General features: G+C 41.3%; 1 protein-coding gene across 2 annotated transcripts; it reads left to right on the forward strand.

Moving 5' to 3' along the window:
• The first annotated feature begins 390 nt into the window (after nucleotides 1-390).
• Nucleotides 391-20,532, forward strand: anos1a (anosmin 1a). 2 transcript variants are annotated; one of them, XM_029841082.1, is made up of 14 exons: nucleotides 391-666; nucleotides 4,002-4,049; nucleotides 10,058-10,123; nucleotides 10,638-10,860; nucleotides 13,197-13,381; nucleotides 14,064-14,193; nucleotides 15,128-15,333; nucleotides 15,647-15,773; nucleotides 16,624-16,725; nucleotides 17,444-17,532; nucleotides 17,680-17,851; nucleotides 18,010-18,233; nucleotides 19,302-19,443; nucleotides 19,626-20,532. In XM_029841082.1, exons 1-14 carry the CDS (start codon nucleotides 481-483, stop codon nucleotides 19,673-19,675), a joined length of 1,950 nt encoding a protein of 649 aa, XP_029696942.1. In that variant the 5' UTR covers nucleotides 391-480; the 3' UTR covers nucleotides 19,676-20,532. The 2 variants fall into 2 exon arrangements, with proteins under 2 accessions (XP_029696942.1, XP_029696943.1); XM_029841083.1 differs by having other exon boundaries at nucleotides 18,013-18,233.
• The last annotated feature ends 3,366 nt before the right edge of the window (nucleotides 20,533-23,898 follow it).

Here is a 23,898-nt window from a genome sequence, read left to right on the forward strand (position 1 = left end):
GCAAAAGCTGCCTGACTGCAAACACAATTCTACGAATGTCTTTGAAAACGTATATTTATGAGCAAGACAACTTATTGCACATATTAGAATCAGAGCTTATTACGTTAAACACAAGGTATATACAGCTTAATTTCATTTGCTGTTGCCTCTGATGCTGCATCAGAAAATGAAATTATTTAATAAAAGTACAGCAGAGTAAAACAACATCTGGCTCCCTTGCGTTTAAACTATTGTGGTACAATAAAAAAGTTGGATCATCAAGTATGTCAATACGTGTCCTATTTGAGCAGATCTACTTTGTTCCATCCCGACAGTGGCTGAGAATGAGCCTGACCTCCCGGGGTGGCAGCATCCTGACCCTGACCGTTTCCGCCGGGATCCGAGGCTCCTCCCATCCCTATAAATGTCCCTAAAACTGGCCTCTATCGGATTCCTCTCCTGCGCGCCCTCTTTGTTTCGTTGCCCCGGCTGTCGGACGATATGCTGGCCGTGATCCCGAGCGTGTCCCTTTGGATTATTGTCCTGTTCGGCTGCGGCGGGAGTGCCCGGAGGCAGGCCGATGATCCTGATGCTGAGGAGTCGTGGTCGGAGAGCGTCTCCAGGGCGAGGTGCGCATCGCGGTGCCTGAGCCTGCACAGCGTCGCTGCGCTCTCCACCCCGCTGCAGGTAGGCACACATGAGCTGGTCCACCCAACTTCCTCTGCCTTCTTCCGTTCAAGTGTGAGCCAATCAGTAAGAAATCAATTAACAAAGTCACATTTGATCCAATAAAACATGACCAATTTTATTTTCGGATATTGGATCTGTTTACTCAAATTCTACATAAACCAACATAAAGTTCTATTATATCCTGTCTATACTAAGAGGTGGTATGTGGGAAGTTTTATGTTGGGGCACACGAGATTCTTAAATGCATGTACTTAAACTTTTTTTTTTTCTTCTTCTGCTACATGTACTTTAGAAACAGAAACATAGATGTTTTTTTTATGGATCCATATTATAACCAGTGAATTCTAACCTCTGCATTGAACCTTCCACGAGGAGCTGGAGTTAGACAGTGCAACCAAGGATGGATGACAGGGCAGCACATTTAGTTTTATTTGCACTAACATTAACAGTCAGTTAATGGAACAGGACAGAGACTCTCTCTCTCTCTCTCTCTCTCTCTCTCTCTCTCTCTCTCTCTCTCTCTCATATATCAAAGATTTAGATTGAAAAAAAATATTATGCATAGTAATCTTTTCAAATACAAGAATTTTGATTTCAAATCCAGAAGTTCCTTTTTAATTTCCTTTTTGGTTGCCTTGAACTGTGGCTACTGAACTAACCGTCTAGATAATTTTTAATCCAACGTTTCATACAGTGCAACTGAACTTTTACTGAACTAAACTGACAGAAAGAGAACATAGCGGAGCATTTATTATCTTGATTACATTGATCCCTCCTCTGTCAGCCTCTCTCATCTCTCTCTCTCTCTTTCTCTTTCTCTCTCTCTCACACACACACACATGCACACACACACCCACACACACACACACACACACACACACACACTGCTTCAGGCTTCAGAGCATCGGGGACAACAGTCGTGAACACAGTCAGACTGATGATAACACAGAGGTTGATGACGGCTCAGAAACGGAAGTTCAGATTTCTCGTTTCCTACATATGAAGTGTCCCTGGTAAAGCTGCATTTGATGGAAATCAAGACAATTAAAAGTGAGAATAGTCTCTGTCTAATGGGATTCGATGTCTCCCTCACTCTGATGGTGACAGTACCAGTCAGCATGACTGATTGATTTTAAAACCCGTTGCAACGTGATGAAGGGCGTTTCAGACTCAATTTGACCTTGTGGCCACGTGTTTGATGGTCTTCTTCAGGGACCATCCAGCTCTCATCATGAGCATTGTTCTTTGTCTGTCTATACTTCTACCTTTTCCACTCAACTTGGTGGTGACATCAGCGACCAGAGGACCCCGAAACTCAAAGCTCTAAGCGTCATTTTTAAACGACAATTTTGCCCATATTTTCTTTTGAAAACCAATGTTTTTGCTCCTGAAAATTCAACTGACTCCTTAAAAGAAGTGCATGGATGCAACAAATAAAAAGGTGTTTGTTAGATTATAACCCTAAATGAACCCTGACCCTGAAGCTCTTTAGAATACTTTAGGGGGAAAAGAATGGACTTTTCTTTCTTTTTTGCTCATTATTTTTTCTTTCCCTTCAAATTCTCAAATCAAATCAATCTTTATTTATATAGCGTCTTATACAATCAAAATTGTTTCAAGGCGCTTTCCAGAATCCCAGGGCCTGACCCCAGACAAGCAACAGCGGCAAGGAAAAACTCCCCTTTAACAGGAAGAAACCTTGAGCAGGACCAGGCTCATGTAGGAGGACCCTCCTGCTGATGGGGGGCTGGGTAGAGGTAGAAGAGAGGAGAGGAGAGGAGAGGAGAGGAGAGGAGAGGAGAGGAGAGGCGAGGAGAGGAGAGGAGAAGGAGGGGGAAGAGGAGAGGAGAGGAGAGGGAGAGGGAGAGGGAGAGGAGAGGAGAGGAGAGGAGAGGAGAGGAGAGGAGAGGAGAGGAGAGGAGAGGCGAGGAGAGGAGAGGAGAAGGAGGGGGAAGAGGAGAGGAGAGGAGAGGGAGAGGGAGAGGGAGAGGGAGAGGAGAGGAGAGGAGAGGAGAGGAGAGGAGAGGAGAGGAGAAGGAGGGGGAAGAGGAGAGGAGAGGAGAGGGAGAGGAGAGGAGAGGAGAGGAGAGGAGAGGAGAGGAGAGGAGAGGAGAGGGAGAGGGAGAGGGAGAGGAGAGGAGAGGAGAGGAGAGGAGAGGAGAGGAGAGGAGAGGAGAGGAGAGTACTTTGTTGACCTCTGCTCACTGCAAAACTACATCACGATTACCAGTTCCTAATATAATTAGAAAATTAGGAAAACTGTCGAACTGTTGAACACTGCCAGGAGACATCCGGTAATTTACCTCAGTAAATATTTTTAAATCAAGCGCCGTGCCCCCAAAACCACCGCACGTTTGAGTGCACTTATAAGGTACATATATAGTGCACTCAAATGTATACACACCATTTCAGAGGGGCGTCTGAATGATAAGTGAGGATTGCTAAAGTGCACTCAATGTTTCCCATAATGCACTGCAAAAAGTAGCGGACTGTATATCTGATGCTCCCTAATCAATTAATATATCCCATCATTCTTTGCGGTCGCACACAAGAAGCTAGACATGACACTAATAAGTAATTGATACTTACATTAAATATCAAATACCTAATAGTACATCGACAAACAAATGACAAGTAAGTATAACATATTTAATAGCACAAAAACCTAAAGCTGTCTAAAGCTTTGATACAGATTAAAGTGCCACTCCTGAGGGTTCCAAAGTTCAAGTTTTCAATATTATTTTACATTTTATGCATCATCTGGATGTTTTGCGAGTAATACACAAATAAAAATTCTTAAAAAGATTAAATATCCATTTAATCAGCACCACTCATCGCAGCTACCCCTCCCTCCAAAAATTCACCAACAGATTAACTCTGCTGTAATAATTCCTTCATTTCTTTAAAAGCCTCTCTGGTTTTAGGGAGTTTACTTTGAGAGTCAACTGTTCTGTTCGAAAAAGGACGACATTAGTCTTAAAAGTGACTTCTCTGCTCTAATTTGACCTGACAAGTAATCCTGGCTGTGCCCCCATTATGTGTCAGCAAACAGCCTCAGGCAGACGCAGCACTGAGCCATGAAGGACGTCAAGTCCCCTAAAGTGTAAAAATAAAAAAATAAATCCAGTCTTATAGAAGAAAACATAGCCGGCGCTTTACATTGTGCAAACTCTGCCGTGTTGTGTTAAAGCTTCAGCCCGACTGTAATTACACTAAATGCCTTAAAGCTCTAGCGTCAGTGAAGCCTGTAATTGAGGTGTTAACTTTTATTCATGCCCTCTTATTTCACTTATTTGAGTAATTAATTTGTACCTCTGTCTTTGTTTCTGCAGAATAATGGATCCTTGGGCTGGTGTCAGACTGATAAACAGTGTTCAAAGGTCAGTACCAGTAACTTTGTGTAAGGTAACAATTGCTGTATTGTCATTTAAAAACCTTTAAAAACGATGACCAGAATAATACTTCAATTGCTGTCTTAGACTCTTGTTATTTAATTAATTATTTACACCTAATGTCCACAAGTGAAATGATCAAATGGTTGATTTAATCATCGCCTGGCTCCTTGAATTGTTTTAATAGAGTTTAAAATATCCACAAATAGAAGAACCAAGCAGATCATATTACCGTAGGTGATTCCTCTCAGTTTCGGTTCAACCGGCCATTAAAGAGTTGTTATTTCCCATAAATTGTCTTAGACAATATGATAAATTGTCTTAGCTAAATAGAATATTTAATTATAAAGCACATGTCCTTTCTTTTGATGACGGTGCCACCTTGTTGTATAATTGAATATAAAAACATATAGAAAATGAAGATTGGAGCATGCTGGGACTCCTCATGGCTGCTTCCCAGTGCAATAAATCTCTCTGCCCCTGACATCACAGCGATCGCTGCCTTAAATCAACTCCGACCACAGTAATAAATAAGACACTCTGTCAAATGCACCTTCCATAATATTGCTTTTTGTATCATAAAGCTTCCATAAAATTAGCTCTCTTTTTTTTTCGAATTCGAGTCAGGATTTCGACACCCGTGGTGCCATTCTGGGAGTCTCTCACTGTGCCGTAAATATCCGAGATGCATTTGAAGTAGTCAAGATATTTTTAAACTCCAGTTCGCTACATACTTTTATTCAACTACATTTTGGATTTTCATTACTAGTTTAATTTAAAATTAGCTTTACTCTGATCTTGAAGTATATTTTAAATTCTATCTTCAAGAAATATTGTATTTTATTGAAATGCATTACAGTTTTTAGTCAGCGCTGATACTGTAAAATGAGATGTAAACAACATCTTAATTAATTTCTTTCATTACTATTCTACAAGTTGTGCCTGTGTTCTCTGCGATTGATTGTTGCTTTAATATGATTTACATCTTTAAAAGTAAATTAATTTGAATAAATCTAATTTATCCACCTAACACTGGCGTCTCTCTGAGAATGCTGGTCTGGTCTGTGAAGAGGACTTGACGGTTCCTGTGGTGGCTTTCAAACTGGAGAGTCTGTCCAATTACACACCAGCTAACTGGTGGTTAATTATGAAATGAGAACCTTGGAGTGCAACGTGAAACAACATTCCTCTTCTTCTGCAGCAGAGCAGCCGCACCTCTTGATGGACCAGCTTTCCATCAGTGGTGCTGCTCGGTGATGACAGGTACTCGCTATCCACAGCGTCTCCATTCGGGGCTCTTTCATCATGATGGCAGTGTCTTGATCAAAGGCCACCGTGATTAGCGGACGCAGAGGCAACGGTCGGCTCGGCTCAGATGCATTGCTTGTTTTGTGCATCTGAAGGTTCATTAGTCGGCATTACAGCGGGTTTCAGTGCTCATTACTGGTTCCTTGTTGCACAGCGTGGACTATTTTTACATTATGTGAGCTACTTTTAGTGTCAGGCTGTGGTTTGGAATGGATTACCCTTGAGCTTCTGCAGAAATATGTCTTTGGGTAGAGTCTGACAGATGTCTTAAGGTGTTGTCTACCCTGTCAGAGACACTTAACGGGTCAAAGTCAAGCTACACAACACCAGTGGCAGCCAAATAATTTCAACAACTAACCTGTCCAGGATGTATTCCTGCCTCTAGTGTGGAGGCTGCTGAGATAGACTGATTATAAACATGTGGTGGTTAGCAGGAAATAGATGTTTGGATGTACAGTTGCTTTAAAAATATCTGTAATGTAAGCACGAGAGCCATGTTGCCTGAAACCTTATATCTGTAGGACCAGTTTAGACAATTCTGGAGCATTAATAAGACCACAGATGCTGCTCATTGTGGTTAGGCTGTATAGTCACCAATGTGGTCAGGAATGTCCACCGAATTTAAAAAAAAAAGCCTTTAAATAACACAAGAGGATGTTTAATAAAATTGCAACAGTACTGTGGTAACGGTTGTGATTGCATCACACAATCCTAACGAGCCTGCTAAGTGATGGGCGGAGGAGTCTTTTTGGCCTCTTCGGTTCCCAGCCAGCAGAGAAAAGCTTTACCCTTTTCCATTGTTTATTTAAAGAAAAAACACATTTGCAGCACTCAAACTCTATTCTCTGCTTTGCATCACTGTCCAGATCTTGAGAGGCTTGTTGCCATGACGCGCCGCAACCATTTGGCCCCTCATTATTCTCACGTACCCTCGTGGTAATGAGGGTACTTTTTAATCCCCGTGTCGCTATCGCTCTCAGGCAGGCGGCCATTTGCAAATGCCAGAACTGATTAGCAGCTCTAACACACATGATCCAGCTCAATTCGACTCTTCGAAGAGTGGTTACAGTGGTAAGACCCGTGTTGGAATGCACATGAAATGCACATGGAATGCACATTGCTAATTTCCCTGGTGGACACCCCCTAAAGGGATCAATAAAGTTATCTTGAATCTTGAATCTTGAATCTTGAGTGTCTTAGTTTATATCTAAACATCTGACATTGACCTTGTTGTAATGACACTTAGCAGCAATTACTAGATTCTAGTACTTAAGCCCTGCTGTGCAGTTCCACTAAGCACTGGGTTTCCTCATCATCATGCAGCCTTTTCCATGGAGGGAGAATCAGGTCTACATGACTTGTTTTAAACTATTTAAATTGTCCAGAAATATCCAGCATCAGAGGATCAGCAGCAAGTTGTTCCCTTGTAATGCTCATGGTGGTAATGTGTTTTTTTTTAATATATTTTTTTTTTTTACTGGCTTGACAGTGCCTCAGTTGGACTGTCAGCTGTTGCTTGGGCCAAACCAGTAAACTTAAATGAAAAATAGAAACACAATTGTTTCCTTTGTTCAACACAAAGAAGGTGGAACCTTTATTATAGGATTATATTAGACACAATCAAGTCACAATCAAGGTTGCATTCTGAAACAGTGCTTCTTTTCCAAATTAAAAAAAACAAACAAACAGAAAAATCCACGTTTGGGCTGAAGGGGTTAGATTATGGTTTTCTCCAAAACTGCAACACAACGCAGTCAGGAAATTTAAAGAAATGTTTCATTTTACGTCTGATGCGTTTAATAGCATACTAAAGTGTGGTAAATTAATGATGATGTAAAGGTCATCTTTCACCATCTTCTTTTAAGTTATTATGCATAATAAAGATAAATCCATAGTCCCAGACTGACTGGTGTGTCGACGGTGCGGACCTGCGCGTACCCGGTGCACCAGTTTCTGGTTCCGGGCTTTCCTCTGTCACTGACACCTGCAGACAGGATTCTGAGCTGACAAAGCACAGCATCCGTCAAGCCATCACGCTTGATCTTTCAGGGTGCCGCCATAGTCAGCACATACACACTGAAGCATCACTACGCCAGCTATATCCCTATAAGAAAGCCCGAACACCCGGAGAACATGCAAACCCAGTTTGAGCACAGGAGCCAAAACCTTCTTGATGTGAGATGAGAGCGTCAGCCTCTGCATCACCATCTCGCCAGACGGTCAACGACAATGAGAACCAGCTGAAAAACCATAGAGGACTCCCGGGAGAACCTGCAAACCTCCCAAACATGAAGCCGCAACCTTCTGGTGGCAGCAGGAACAACTGTGGCGTCCTTCAAAATCCATCTGCTCAATCTTCATAAGATGTTGGTGCTGGAATCGTCGAGAGCGCTTGCACCAGATTTGTCCTCCAAGTGGCCTACTCACGCAAATGACAGGGTCTCAGAAGACGTCTTTATCTATAGCCACCAAAGCAGCTGTGAAGCCCCGTCCTGAGAGAGGACAGCCCTGCATAGGGTCTCCAGAGCTTGTTGACATGTATTAGCTGTAGAATCACCACCCATTAAGTTATCGAGCAAATGTTTTTGTCTCTGTTTTGACATTTGTAATTTCATATCATTCATTTTATTTGTACTGTTTATAAGGCATAACTACACTGAAACATAAATATTTAAAGCAACAAAGATGTTTGGCTAATTTTGATATATCATTTAGCTCCTGGCTACCTGCACTATTGTAATGTCACCAGCATTAGCTGAGGTCTTGGCTGGTGGATTCGTTAGGACATTTGTAGTTGTGACAACAAACCTTTGGAATGTCATTTTTATCGTACCTGTTCCTTATGTATTCTAAATGCAAAAACATATCAAGTGAACTTGTACTTGTAACCTGATTGCTTCCTCAGTCCTCATACCTTAAGCTAATTAATCTAACCAGTGAAGGCAGCGAGTACTAGCCAATTAGAGACAGAACAGGGCGAGTCATGGCTTTACCGACAAAATGAGCAATTTGGCGTGCAGATACTACTGAATGGTGCTTCTCAGGACGGACTTAGAAGTGGCTAAATGCAATGCTGCCTGAAAAATAAGTGGTTATACATCATAAACCTTTATATACTCTGAACTACACCAGTGACTGAGAGAGAGATGGCTGTCATTGATTATCTATCAGTTAATTATCCAACCGTCGGTGTCTAACTCCACCTGGAGAGTGGCTTTATTATTAATAAACCAAAACCCTTGTAAAAAAATACTGACTTACCGGTACATGAGATATGCAACTGGATATTACATGATGATTAATGTGAGCATCTGATTGGAAACAAAAGAGGAAGCGGTTCCTTTTTTAAAATGATTGTGTTCTCAAAGCTTTTGTCCTTAATGCTCTACATTTTCTCTTCTTAGATCTTGAATTTAAATGCAATTACTGCATCTAAATCCTGTCTGTGCTGGAGTTTTCAAACTGTTGAGATATTTAGCCGTCCGACCTCCGCCAACATAAAAATATTCAGCAGTTCTCTAACTTTTAGAGAAAGTCACTCATCCTTGTGGTGCTTCTTCAGATTGCTTTCCTCCCCACTGTTTCTCACTTCAGCATGAAATTACAGTCGGTGTACAGTCTCTCCCCTGGGCCACCTGTGCTTACTGGCGAAGGATGCAGTGTTGTGGTGCGCAGAGCAGAAACGCTCTGAAAACAGGGCTAATATTCAGCAGCGTTTAGCTGACATTTAACAAACACTATCATAGGCTGCGCTGCTTCCTGGATCATCTATTACCATTGGCATGTTTGTGGGGGCAGGTCTTCAGTAAAAAATTAAGGCACGTGGAACAGCTGGCTGGTTTATTATAGCAGTGTGAGATTTAAAAAAACCCCCAAAAAACACATTACAGGCACATGTTGAATGTAAATGTATATTTATTTATGTAAATATGTTAATAAAATGACCCTTCATTTTGGCTAGGGCAGTGATTAGTCAAACTGTTGTTTAATTTCTCTGGGACATCCACACAGTGAATCCTCTGGCTTTATTTCTTATTTTGATCTTAGCCCTTCTTTCTAGGCATAATACTGCGATTACTAAATGAAAGAGACCAACAGTATGAAGTCTGAACAGTATTAATGTTGTTACTCCAAGTGTTAATTATGTACTCTAACTTAAGCCAATGCAATGCAAAATATCCAGATAAGCAGACTAAAAGCCTCACATGACAAGTTCTAATGACATTAGTTCTGTAGTGGTAATCATATTCTATCTATTATTAATTATGGCTAGAGTTTAGCTTCTTAAGTAAGTGGACAGTCAGCTAATTTAGGCTCAGCTGTTTAGCACTGTGTGAGACAGAATACCTCATAACAGAGGCAAATAAATGCAAGTATTTATATTTTTTCAGCTCTGTGTATTCACCTTGACAATGGAAGATGTGTGTGTGTGTGGGGTGGGGGGGGGGGATTAATCGAGGATTGGTCAATGATCATGTCAACATGGGCCACATTCAGTACACTGTTAAAAAAAAAAAACACAGACAAATGAACTTTCAAAAGGGCACTTGTTGCACTTGCTTGGCCCACAGGGCAAAGGGCAGCTTTAGCATCACCTGCAGTCTACCTGTGCAATTTTCTCTTGATTTTGTGAGGCTACGTCACCTGACTATGTGGGCCCAATATCTGCAATTCTTTTTATTTTTTAGTGCCTGGAACCTTGTAAAGAATCCCGTGGGATGGACAGGAAAACTAACTGCAAAGACTTCTGTGAGGTATATTGCAACCTTCTATATATGATGCTAGACTCTCTGTAAGCGGAAGGATGGCCTTTTTTAAAAAGAAACAAAAACCAAAATATAGCATAGCATTAGAGAGCTGACATTTTGTCCGCACATCTTTAAAGGGCTTTTGCATGGTTTTGAGCTCTAAGGTTACGTTTAGAGTCGGATTTAGTTGAAGGTGTTTGGCATTTGGTTGGGATAACTGTGTTATTGAGAGTTCTCCCAAAGACAAAAGTACAATGGAGCGGTTTGTGGTGCATTACTCCAAAGTACATTAATTTCAGTTTCTCTACAATAAATGATTACACAAAAACTATCAATCCAAGCAAACAGTAGCATGATGATGGAAGGTATTTTATTATTATTATTTAAAAAAAAATAAAATTGGCTCATTTCTTCCAGTGAAATACTATGCGTGAATTGTTGGGCGTCTCCTATAATTTGATGCAAACATTTTTGGGGCATCTCATCAATGCTGCACTTTCCCCCCCTTCCAACCTTAAAGCGGGCATTCTCCAGGAAGAACTGGGAGTGTGTGACCAGCTGTGAGTTCCTCCAGTCTGTGTTGGCAGTGAAGCAGGGCACCTGCCCCCCTCCAGACAGGGCCAGCGGCTTCGCAGCAGCCTGCGTGGAGAGCTGTGATCATGACCAAGAATGCTCCGCCCAAAAAAAATGTTGCTCCAACGGCTGTGGGCACACCTGCCAGGCCCCTAAAGACCTTTACAAGGGTGAGTGAACTTTGTACGCTCATTTTAATCACACTTTATTTTAGTTTATTCCAAATTGGTTAAAAATATTCTGTCTCATTTGGGCTCACCTTTGCCACATGTCGATCACATCTGTCCTGTTTATCTAGGACCTTGCCTTTCCTCCCTACCTGTCTTAAAGATTGTATTAGCAATTTTTTGCAAAAAATCAATGCTCTTACATTTATTTATTTACATTTATCCTTAGAAACTTTGTAACCTGTCTAATGAGATGACAGTGAAAGGCCAAGAAACATTCACAAGCAGTTGTTAACCTCCCCAAAACCACGACAAAGTGTTCCAGCCAATCAAAGGGCAGGAGTGGGGTTCTGTGCCAGTTACATGCATGTACACAGCATGTGTATCAGTGGGTGTCATGTCTGATTTTGCGTTGCTGAACAAAGCAGCAGGTTATGATGGCAGCAAACACCAAACTTTTACAAACTGCCTGGCTTTTAATTTTATGTTTTACATTCATGTACATTTTAATGTTATACATGTTTGGCCTTTAAACACTGGTCAAAATGAGAAATGGACCCAGCCGATGGGGCTGGAATTCTTCTGACATTCATGTATGTTCCCCTTTCATGCTGATGAAGGAGCACTGTCCTGTTCTGGGAATATTTCATCTGTCAGCGATAGGGACATCATGTCACTGATACAGCCTTGAAGCACGATTATCATCATGTCATGTAACCTTATCATGTCATCTACCTTGCACCTGACAGTCCCTGCTCCCCTCCCCGTGGATTTAAGCCCTAGTCCCCTGTTGTCAAAGACCCTTGCATCTTGTTTGGATCATATAATTACCATTACATTTCTTCAACTTCTGCCCTAATTCAGTCTGAGTATTTGCCCAGATTTGTTTGTCTAGAGTGATTTATGGCACCATCTTGTCGAATAAACGTTGAAACTTCCCAACCTGCCTGTCATTTGTCCACCCTACAGTTCTGCCTAACTGGTTCTCCCAAATAGTTTAAAGCAAAGACGGGGATGTTGAACTTGCACTTTGCTTTGTTTAGTCTCAGAGGTTGGATTAGCCAAATATTTTCCATCACTGATGAATTTCCCCCCCTCCTGAATTTATTCCTGAAAGTCTTCTTCATTGTGAGGGTTTACAGAGGTCCCTACACCTGAGCTGAGTGTTGACACATTTGCTAATTTTAAACACAGTTGCAGATCGTATCACAGTTTTTATAGGTATAGTATAGTAGATGTATGTCTTTACATATTCCATTACAATACTTTGGATCATGTGACACCTTTGCAAACCATTTCGCTAGAATAACAGCCCAATGGCGGTGTAGTTTACGTCAATGCTCATGGAGGGAGCAGCGGGAATACACCCTGGACAGGTCGTGACTCCACTGCAGGACACAACATTCACCCACACATTTACACCGCAGGACAATCCAGCGGTTTCAATCAAACTAATGTGCTTTCAAGATTTTTGGAGCAAACACATTACCCTGTTTATTCCTAGCCACAGGAAGAATATGCAAATACAAAATATCCTGAAAAAAATCTCCACTAAGCACTATTCTGATAAATATCTGCTTGTTTTCAGTTGAGAGCAACAATGTGTCTTTGTTATTACCGTGATTAATACACACTGAAATTCTAAAACTGTCCTAAATTTACTCAGCCTGGAAGAAGATGTAATTTCTGCCTCTTGGGGCTTTACTCATATAAATGAGGTATCTCCAGGTGGGAAATGTCTGGCTAACAAACAAATGTGTGGCTCTGCGGCTGTGAGTCAGATGGAGTTTGCCCTACTTAGTCCTCAATTGTCAGAAGGGAGATCAAAGGAAGCTGAGGAAAACAGTTCTCGCAGTACAGTCTTTCTCGAGGTAACACACTTGTTAGGATAACGGCGATATTTGGAAACTTTGTTTGCCTTTTCACTTTTCACTTTGAGTGGGGCCGTGAACCTCTGCAGTCCCTGAGGGATGTGAGCTGACCTGACCGAGACCTCCGTGTACTCTAATTGGCCGAGAATTACGGTAGAGGGTGATGTGAAATAAATAATTCGACTCGGTTTGCCGATTCCATGAGGCTTGTATTGGCATTTTAGAAAAGGTCAGAGACGTTCATATTTTAGTAGAGAGTATAATAATTGAACAGTTTAGGGATAAACAGGCAGTTTAGACTCCATTTGAATCAGTAATTTCCATACAAAGTTATCTACCTAGTTTATTATTTGTGTACAGACCATCAGCACAGTTATGGTAAAATTCTTTATAAATAAGGTTGAGTCTCATATTCATCCTCGTGGTTGGTTGCAGCATCACAATAAACCAATGATGCTGCTTTTGCAGGTGTCCCACTGAGGCCTCGGAAGGAACTAAGCTTCAAGGAGCTTCCTTCTGGTGTGCTAGAAGTACGATGGTCCTCCCGCTTTAACATCTCGGCTGAGCCGGTCGTCTATGTCCTACAGAGGAGGTGGAACTTCGGCATCCAGCCCAGCGAGGACACCGCCACCTCCTGGCGGGTGGTCTTACAGGTCAGTTCACTTTTGTCAGTCTACTGTTGAACTGGAGGGGAAATCAACTCGGTCCTCCACACTATTGCATTTGTCTTCTACTTTTGATTTAGTATTTATGCTTCCATATTAAAATTAAAATCATAAAAGTTATATTGTAAAATCGTATAATTTAAGTGTCTCTGCAGACATTTCAGTTACACTGGAATACTATGGAACCATACAAATCACACTACCAACGTTAATGCTAGTTCATTCATCACCATCACAGGTCCTTTATGTGAACAAAATACAGTAGCATTGATTTTCTTGGGGGTTATAAATATATTGAGGCCAATAGTTAATGAAACATTCAGTCATATCATGGTTTTCAGCCAGAATGTAGGAACACAAAACACTGAGAAGTACCAGTAAACATTTTTCAAGGATCAGAGTGAACAAGAGACTAAACTTCTACCAACGTTTTGTATGCAAACAGCAAAAGTGGGAGAAATGTGAACTAAAAATAAATGAAACAGACAGAATAAATGAATAGGAATATTTTGCACGTTCAAAGATGAGCAGGCCTTTCTCTAACCCAGCTTGAAGTCACTCACCCACTGTGATTCGTCACACTTTGTGTTCACACAATGAGATTATTGTCAGTATTTTACTCTGTTCTGAAACTGTGTGGATTTTCACAACTCTCGCTGATTCCTCCCAGACCACAGAGGAGGGGGCCAGGCTCGTGGACATCCGACCAGGCCGCTGGTACCAGTTTAGGGTTGCGGCAACCAACACCCGTGGGACTAGAGGTTTTACCACGCCCAGCAGGCATATCCACGCCAGCAGAGGTCCTACGCTCACATTATTCATTGATATATACAGTATGTGTTTGTGAAAGAGATGAGTTTGTTCTGGTCATTTTTGAGGGTAAACGCTTAGTCAACAGGAAATCAGAAACACTAAAAAGCACGCTTCCCTAATGATGCTGGTCATGCTATCAATAATAAAACTTCTAGGAATTGAGCTGAATATAATAAGATGCAGCTGCTGAGGATGAAGTAGATGAAGTCAAGATTCAAGGGCTCCCAAATTATTTTCTGATTTCCTGCATATTCGACCTCCCCAAACGCGTCGGTCCCTTACACGGTACCAAAAGCAGCCATAACGTGAATCACTTTGGTGGAAAGGTGAATTGAAGCCATCTGATTGGTTTTTAGCTGTGGTATAATGAGCGTAGACACTGTTAGCACGTCACTCCATGTCTAAGAAACAATGACAAGCTCCAAACTTAAATTCATGCTAGCCTAAATGATCCTAGGCTACACTGTCAGGCTGAACAAGGCCCCTTAGCTGTGATATAATAAGCGTTTACCATGGCTTATCAGGATGCATTGCTTTAAGGTTTTCGCAGCAATTCTGATATTCTCAAAACCAAACAAACCTGCCTGGCCCGCCCCCTTCACCAGCTTCAAATCTAACTGGTGGAGAACCCATTTCTGTCTTCTGATTGGTTTTAACACTTTGTTGTGGTTTTGAGAGCAGGTACCTGTATGTTCACCACAGTTTAGACATGTATCTTGAAACCTACTAGGACAGTAGGTGGCCTTCATTTTTAGCTGTCCTTTCACAAGACAATAGAATTACTGATAACTTTAATTGTTGCCCAGTGACTGCAGCACTAGATATACTAATTCATTGGCTAAAAATGCCATTGCCTAATCAGAAGTGCCTGGACAGACAATATGTCCTTTATTCATGAAAGAGTTTGGTTTTCCTCCTCAGACCCCTCCAATCCTCCTCCTCCCACTGAGCTGAGAGTGGCCAACATGAGCTTCGGTCCTGGACGAGTCGTGTCGGCCAGGCTCCAGTGGAGTATGCCCGCAGACTTGGATGTGCCTGTCCACCACTACAAGGTGAGCTGGAGCTGGAGCCACGCTGGACAGTTTGCTGCCTCATCCGTGAACAAAAGACGAAAGACAGTCCAACAGGTAATATTTGTGCTATGCATGACCATCAACATGTGCATTGCTTATACACACATCAACTAAAAGTAGCATATGCAGGAGGTCTACTTTGTATTCACTGTGTGTCATTAAGAGTCTAATTTGAGTGTTCTTCTGAGGTTTTTGCATGATTGGCTGAGTTTATTAGCACTTCAGACTGCACATTAAACTCCCAGAGGTCAGCAGTTAAGATTTCAGGGCTCCTTGTGATCACTTGACTCTTCCGATGTTGTGTAAATCAAGTGTAATAACCCTGTGTGTGCGTGTGTGCGTGTGCGTGTGTGTGTTGGTTGTGCAGAACCATGTGGATCTGGACAACATGCGCTCTGATAGGACCTACAGTGTGGAGGTCCAGGCGGTGTCCTTCTGGGGTCAGACTCCACTCAAAGGCCCTCGGGCCATCATCCACTTCAGCACACAACAGAGTACGTCCTCACACACTGCACAAGCATTTACAGTGTGTGTAGCCCTGGTAAAACTCCAGAGGATGCTGCATGGTTTACAGCCTAAACCTGTAGTCAGGTCCAAAATCCCAAATTGTTAATGAAAAGTAGTATTGAATCAAATCAAACGTTAAATATTATAAGGGCCTTCATTTTAAAAAACCTGTTCTGAATCAAAAATGAGCTAAGAATGGTGACAAAAAAAGAAAATTAGATGTAACATATTGAAATAATGCCGAGTGGTTGAGACTTCACTATCGTACCAGCGCAAGGAACGTCCATATTCCTCAATATTAAAAAGCAAAGAACTCTTTTTATTCCCTGCAGTACATTCTGAAATTTTAAAAAGACAGCTAAGAAAACCACATTCAAACCAGATCCAGGAGCTCGAGAGCAGATATTCTTTGATCATGATGATGAAGTGGCAAACTGATCTGTGGTCGGACCACAAGTCAGAAACATGGTAATGACATACTGACAAGTAGATGAGAAAGTCCTCTGGGAAGGCCTTGATTAGTCTTTACACAGAGTCAGAGCTCTTTCTGCAAAAAAACCCCTGGATTCTGAGATTGAGATTTTTTTCACATATTTTGTAAATCTAATAATATGCAAAAAATAGAAAACTAATTTCTAGTTAAATAAATTGTGACAATGCTTCTAACATTTTTTTTCTTTGAATGTCTTTTTAGTATAAGTGACAAATGCTATATCTGATTTGATGTTTAATATTAAAGAAGGTCTTAATTGATGTTTATCAGCTGTGATAGAATGATTTATATGCCACTACAGTAGAGGTTGGCTTCACCTCATGAAGTTTCATTTCCCTTTCAAGTCACAAATTCAGGGAACTCATCAGGTGACATTGTAGATGTGGGAACACCATTCTACCAGGATGGACAACTGCAGGTCCATGTTTACTGGCAGAAACCTCTGGGTATGTAGGCAACGACATGTCTGTAGGGTGGGATTTTTGTGTTAGGCTAATGTGTGACTGTGACTTGTATGTGAAGGAGATTCAAATGTACAATTCTTGAGTGCTTTCTCAGTGTGCCAAAAAACAAGCAAACATCTCCCCCAAAAAATTAGCGTTGAAAGCGCAACCCTTAGGAAAGGTACTGAACGCCCAAATGCTCACATAGGGGCCCGCGATGAGCTGGCGACTCATTCGGGGGGGTACCCTGCCTTCACCCATATAGGCTCCATTCACTTTACCCGTTTTCATTATTATCTTGTTTAACTTGAAAATCACACTAAAATGTGAAAACATCTCAGTCTCTAGAAGTCTTTAGAATTCTAAACACTCTAATTATTATCCCGTATCGACATTATTGTTGAGTATATTCCAGTTTCAGGGTTATTTCTTACATCAGTGGCCGATATAGCTGGTAGCAGAAGAGAGGATCGATCTCACGTCTGTGTTCTGTATGCACAGCGCTGACGCCTTGAAAAAAAATTCTGGTCTTAGCTGGAGGGCCACAATGTGTGGGAAAGAAAAAGACTACTGGGGATTTGTTAGATGTATTTGTTGAGCTTTCAAGCTGCGTGTTTGTGACCTTCCTCTGTCTGAGACAAATAAATTGGTACCAACCTTTTGTTCTGGGTAAGATAGACAAAATAAACCGCTCACATGACCACGCCACTTGTTTGTCTAGATCCTTCCATTGAATACTACATAATCCGCTGGGGACCGGAGTTCTGCGGACACAACCAGACCAAACCCATGGCAAAGACCACTTCACAGGTAGTCTATCGACAGCAATATTGTCACTATCAAAGCAATAATGCCCAAAGGACTTCGCAGAAGGGGCTTTTGGGACTGTCGGGTATGTTGATTTCAGGGGCAGCAGGACGAAACCATATTCATACTTTCTAGTTTTTCCTGCCCTAGGAGAGCTTCGTCATCCTTCAGGGTTTGCTGTTTTCCTGTAAGTATAAAGTGCTCCTGCAACCAGTCAGTAAGAGGAGTCACTCAACATCTCAGAGCACCAGCTTCTTTACACCTTCCTGCTTGACCATCCAAGACAAAAGTCCAAAACCCATCATCTGTCCTGGGGAAAAAGGTGAGATGCTTGGACCTTCATCCCAGTTTCTTTCTTTATTATCGATATTAGATTGTTTCTGAGCCTTTCTGAAGACCCGCTGTATGTTAAACCACACATTATGTGTCAGCTCTATTTGCCTTCAGCACTGGTTTAACTACCAGCTGTGCTTCCTCCAGCAGAGTCCCATCTGAAGGTTGTGGCGAAAGCAGCCAACCTGATGGTGTCCTTCAAGCTCTGGGGTGGCAACGTCACAGGCATTTTTAGCTGGGATGTGATCACAAATCCATCCCATCAGCCACTTACAGGTTACCGGGTGACCTGGGTGGAGCTCGTCCCCAACAACCACCACAGCAACAAGATGTCTCAAAGCCTCATATCACAGTCGCAGATTCTACCACCGGTCAGTGCTGCTATTTTCCTCATTTTCCAATAACTACATGAAGATTTACTTTTAAACTGCTCAAAACAATTTGCACCATTTTCTATTTGATAATATAAGGTAAAAACATATTATACAGACTTACTTCCATTTCATTACGATTTTAGACTGAATGTTTGCACAGCCCATCGTGTCTGCCCCACAATCCTCCAGTAGATTATTAGAAATAAAGATTCCATAAAAATTAATGGTTCAGACAGAAAGAGCCTGAAGAAATAAAAAAGGCATATGAAACAAAACACTAAGCAAGCGTTAATCAGCTATTCCCCAGCATGAGAAATGTAGTGATCTTTTTCAGAGAGAAAATTGAATCTCTGCATTTTTGCTGACAGTAAATTGTCCTTTACTTACAGTAAAGGACAATTTACTGTAAATGTGGCATTTACACAGCCTTTTTAATATATTACTCAGTACATTTACATGCTGCATTAATTTGAGCTACAACGACAGCTTGAATAGGCTGTTAAATTAGATGTGATGTATGGAATCAACCCATTTGAAATGAGCCAAACTCTGCTACAAAAGGGTGTAAAGTTAGCGACAGCTGAAGCCACTGAGTGAGGGTTAGTCGAGTTTGAAGAGTGGTTCTGCTGAGCTCTTGCAACATAAACTGCATCTTCCTGCCTCAGCCGCTCCCTAGCACACATTTGCTCCTTCATATCTGCATTCATATTCCAATTCAGTGCCACCCAGATTCTCAGTGCAATTGATCAGTATGTGAGATGTATAAATGAGGTAAATTAATGCAGCGTCTATCTGATTCTTAACACCTCTCTCAAAAGTAGCTGATTTTAAAATAGTTTTATCCTTTGTTTTAAATTATGGCAATAATATAACAGTATTACTGAATGTTTTGCTACCATACAAGGGTGTATAAGGTCCTGTTTAAAAAATCGTTCTTTTCCTCTGCACCAGCGTTTCTGTGAGCTGTGAGAAAACAATAATGAATCCCACATCAACATTTATGTGCAGGCAAACCTCAGGGTCCATTAACCTTAGCGCTCCTGTGTTTTCTCCTTGTCTTTTTAGGACCATAATATTCTGGTGGTATCAGACATGCACCCTGCAAGTCTGTACAGGCTGGAAGTCCAGGCTATCACTGAAGATGGAGAAGGACCTACAACCTCCAGAACCTTCCAGACTCCTACACGCCAAAGCATCCCCAAGCACAGTGAGAAATCAATTGACAAACAGCATTGTGTGTCTGTTCCAGATTTTGCAGCTGAAATGTACATTTAGACAGTATCTTACAATACCTTGTGTAATGCTACTCTAATTAAAATGCGTGATCATCATTATTATTGTTAACAGCAGCTTCAAAATGTATGTTTTGTTCCATATTCCCTAATGTAGGGTCCAGGCTGAGGAAGCACCATAAACAACCCATCATGGAGAGACAGTGAGTGCTGTCAGCTCATCGGAATGCGAGAATGCAGAGCCTCAACACCGGGCTGATGTTATTGACATTGTCATTGAAAGCTTATGTCTGCACTTTCATTTAAATCCAACCAAAATATAACGGAAAATCTCTGATAGCTTATAGAAGATGGAACAAAAGACGTGCTGACCATACATGCTATTGTTCAGTCCCTTCGTTGACCCGAAACCCGGCGTCTAATGTATGAATACCCGGTACCAGTAGGCAGGTTCTTTGTGATGTGCGAGTGTACATAATGTAGCATGATGTTGTAGTAGCAGCAGCAACAAGTGACCTGTGGGACTATGAAGAGAACATTTTGGAAACAGGACCAGGAGAATCCAAATTATGAAATTGGACTAAAATAATGAAGGACTAGTCCTGTCTTAATTACATTTAAGAATTGGAACTGGTGGAACACAATTAGGGAAGCAATGTAAAAAAAAACAACTGATAGAAAAACAAACCAAAAATCAATCCCGGCTGCATCCATGTTGCTGACTTGAAGACTTTATTCCTTAAGTACATTCAGGGCTTTCCCCTTGATGCACCTTTAAAAAGACCTCTAAATGCATGCAAATACCAACAATTGATGCAACTGATTGAGTGATAAGATTTGTTTGTTGTTTACAACGATAGCTCCTCTTTACTCTGTAAATTCTGTACAAATGTTTATTATTTATTAGAGGTGGTATAAAAGAGACCGGGCATTCTGCAAAAATACAACTGAATTTTATGTTTTTACCTATATCAATACAACCAGAGATCCTGTAAAGTATGGTGTTTTTTCTTTCCTTTTTAATAAAGAAAAGGATCCATGCCAGTGTGCATGCATGGCTCGAAGATTTATTTGATTTTCACTACCGTCTTATTTTCTTGCCACTTTCCAGCTCTGACCTTTGTCCGTTGAGAAAATTTAATAATGATGGTGTAAAGGCTGCCTCCATTATTCTTCACAGGGTGAGAACAAAACAAGCCTGAGGACGCACACACACACACACACACACACACACACACACCCACACACACACACACAGACACACAGGTTCACGGTCAACTGTCCTCAATTTGCTAGTGTGTTTTGTGTGTATTATGTGTCTATTTTGTTCCTCACTATGTTGCAAGAACACACACATATGCACACCTTCCGTTGAATAGGTCGATTATCTCTTTCTCATGATTCCTGGGATATATAACAAAAACAACTTGTTTTATCCTCAAAGTGAATGTATTGGAAACAGGATAACTGGGTAGCCTAAGGGATGGAAACATTTGGCCAGGCGCAGATTGCTACATGAGCGGGTCAGAACACCTTCCAAACTGAAGCACTGGTTCCCAGTCTGTGTTGGCCAGTGTCCATCAAAAGTGCTCCAAGGACGGAAGAGGGCTCTGCTCATGAAAGGATGCCGGGCTAAAATATTGATAGATGCTTATGTATTACCCCTGTGGTGTAACACAACAAGCAACCTACTGGGTTTCTCTGCATCACAATCTGTTGCTTATGGGGCTGCATGGCAGAGGCCTGTCTAGGGCGCCAATGCTGAGCGCTCCCACCCACTGCCAACAGCGTGCACATTATCATCAGAAACGGACCAGTGGGAAATGTATGAAGATGGCCCCGTCTGATGAATTACTGGTCTGATCTCTTTTGGTGGATGGCTGGGTACAGATTCATCGTAACACAGCGCAATTTGACATGAAACACCCACCCAAGCACTGTTGCACGCCACGTCCACCCAGAGATGGAAATAAAAATCTCTGATAATGGCTGATAGCCGCTTTCAGCAGGATAATGCCGCGAAACAAAAAAAAGGCTTCAGGAATGGTTTGCTGAACACAAGAATGACTCTGCAGGGTTGACTTGGATCTCAATGGAGCCTCTGTGGTTTTGTGGCTGTTTGTTTTGAAAATAGGAAGTCGAATTAATTAATAATAATCTTTAGTTACATAACTACAAAGCATGTGCATGTTTATGCACTGAATATTTTCATGTACATATTGATTAATTAGGTACACAATGTGACTTAATAAGAACAATAATGGATGCCTGATTTCAGGATATTGCCACCACATATGAAAAGGTCAAAGACTGCCAGAGTACCGAGTGGTTTCACATTCTTTTGATGCACAATTCTACTGTAGGTGGTTGCTTTAGAAAATATGCATTTATATTTTCTGCCTCCCGGAGTAATTCTTTAAAGTTGAGGATGCAGATTTCCCGACCTCTCCCATGCTGCGAGAGGTTTGCAACTTGTTCTCTTCTTTTTACGCCCAAACCAGGTTTGGCCGAGAGAGAGAGGGAAAAAAAATGGATTTTTGATGTATAAGGCATCAAAGGGGATGCATGAAATGAACTGTGTGAAATGATAATTTTCAGGAACGATATGAAAGGGTGACTCTGTGCCAGTCCAGCAGGGGGCAGAAAGGGGAAATGTTTTATGTCTCCATGTTGACCACGTTTACCCTCCACATTATACATGATGGTTTTAAATGTCGGTTTCTGATCATATTTAAGAAGTAGCATGAACGTGCTCTCCATAATGAACAAGCAGACTTACATATTTCATTCAATGGGATTTATCCTTCCCTCTGAAGTCGTCCTCTGTGCTGTTTTTGTAGAGAACATACCTATCTATTTACCTACTGATCATATATTGCATCATATATTCACCCAGGCACAGCACTAGCATGGTTAAATATGGAGCAGAATGACAAATGTGACATGTGACACATGCCACATTTATGTAGAATGTCCTGTTGTTTGAAACACAGTCATTAGAGAACAATTTTTGGGCTAAAGATAAAGTGTTGACCTTAAGAATGACCTCTTGATGTATCTCTGCTCCGGAACACTCAGAGATAGCCAAGAGACTCAGGTGAGAGAATAATGGTGCCCAGTCAGGTGCCTGAAGCTTCACAAAGCTGGCGTGAAAGGTATCCCTTTAAATTTACGCTTTTGCTGTATGATAAAAATCAATTATCCACAACTCAAATAACATGAAATCTTTAATAGCGCAAGCATTTAACAGCTGCGAACACAAAGATCCTGAAAGTTCTTTAAGTTAACCACACAATAATTGCATGTAATTTCATCAATGTACGTGTATGTAAGAACAAAAGGTTCTGAAGTTGTACTGCCCATAATATTTTCCATCCTCCTCACCAGCTGCTTCTTCCACACTATTTGGAAGTGTTAAGCAGATGGACCGTGAAAAATAACTGTCGAGCACATAGTGACAGAGGTGTGCGGTGACTTGCATGTGCAAATAGATATGCAAATAAATCATGCATTTAATTAAAAAGATCTTTTACAGCTTCTCAAGTTTCATGGTTTAAGATGTAGAACTAATAATAGGATACTTCACTGATATGGCATAAGTCTCAGCTAACATGATGTCTGTGGCCATTTTTAATATTGATTCATAAGATCCACTTAACTGTTATGATCCTTTGCAAATGAAAACACAAAGGAAAAGGAAAAAAAATGTTTTACGTGTTTGTTGTGGGATGATTCTCCTACCTTTATTTGCCTAAATTTCCTGTTTTCCGTGGGGAGTCTTACACCAAGAGACCTGTGGTCTTATCTCTACACAAACCCTCAACACTGTCCCCTAACATGACTAGAAACGTTACTACACACAGTAACAATACAGGCCACAACTACTGCGATGCGTTCATGCCGTTACGCGGTATGTATCCTAGACCAAGAAATTGAAAGAGTTTATAACTCTGAAGTCACTAAATTCCCAAAACTGAATCAAATGGATTCAAGCTACTAGCTTCAAGCTAGTATCTGAGAGTATTCTACTTGTAGCCTCTACTGAGGCAACATTGTTGCTCTTTGGAGAGAGATCCAGCACAGCAGTCAGTAGCTTGGGGGCCTCGTCAATATGGATTGTTGATTTTTGCAAGCAAGCTGCAGGCACCAACGTCTGCTTGGTGACAGTTTGCAATCACTCACTGGCTTTTCTGCTCAATATCCATGTTTATTGGATATTCACAGGAACTGATGACACATCTGCACATGTACAAAGAGAGAAAGAGAGAGATGCATGCCAACTGAATGTGTAATGAAAGGACAAATGAATCTACTCCTCCTACCCATCTTAATGATCATATTCCTCGTGTTACTGGTCGAGGAGGGGGAGTGGCAGTAATCTATCACTCCAAGTTATTAGTTAATCCTAGACCAAAACATGGCTCCAGTTC

Source organism: Takifugu rubripes, chromosome 8 (assembly GCF_901000725.2).
Source record: "Takifugu rubripes chromosome 8, fTakRub1.2, whole genome shotgun sequence".
Lineage (NCBI taxonomy): Eukaryota > Metazoa > Chordata > Actinopteri > Tetraodontiformes > Tetraodontidae > Takifugu > Takifugu rubripes.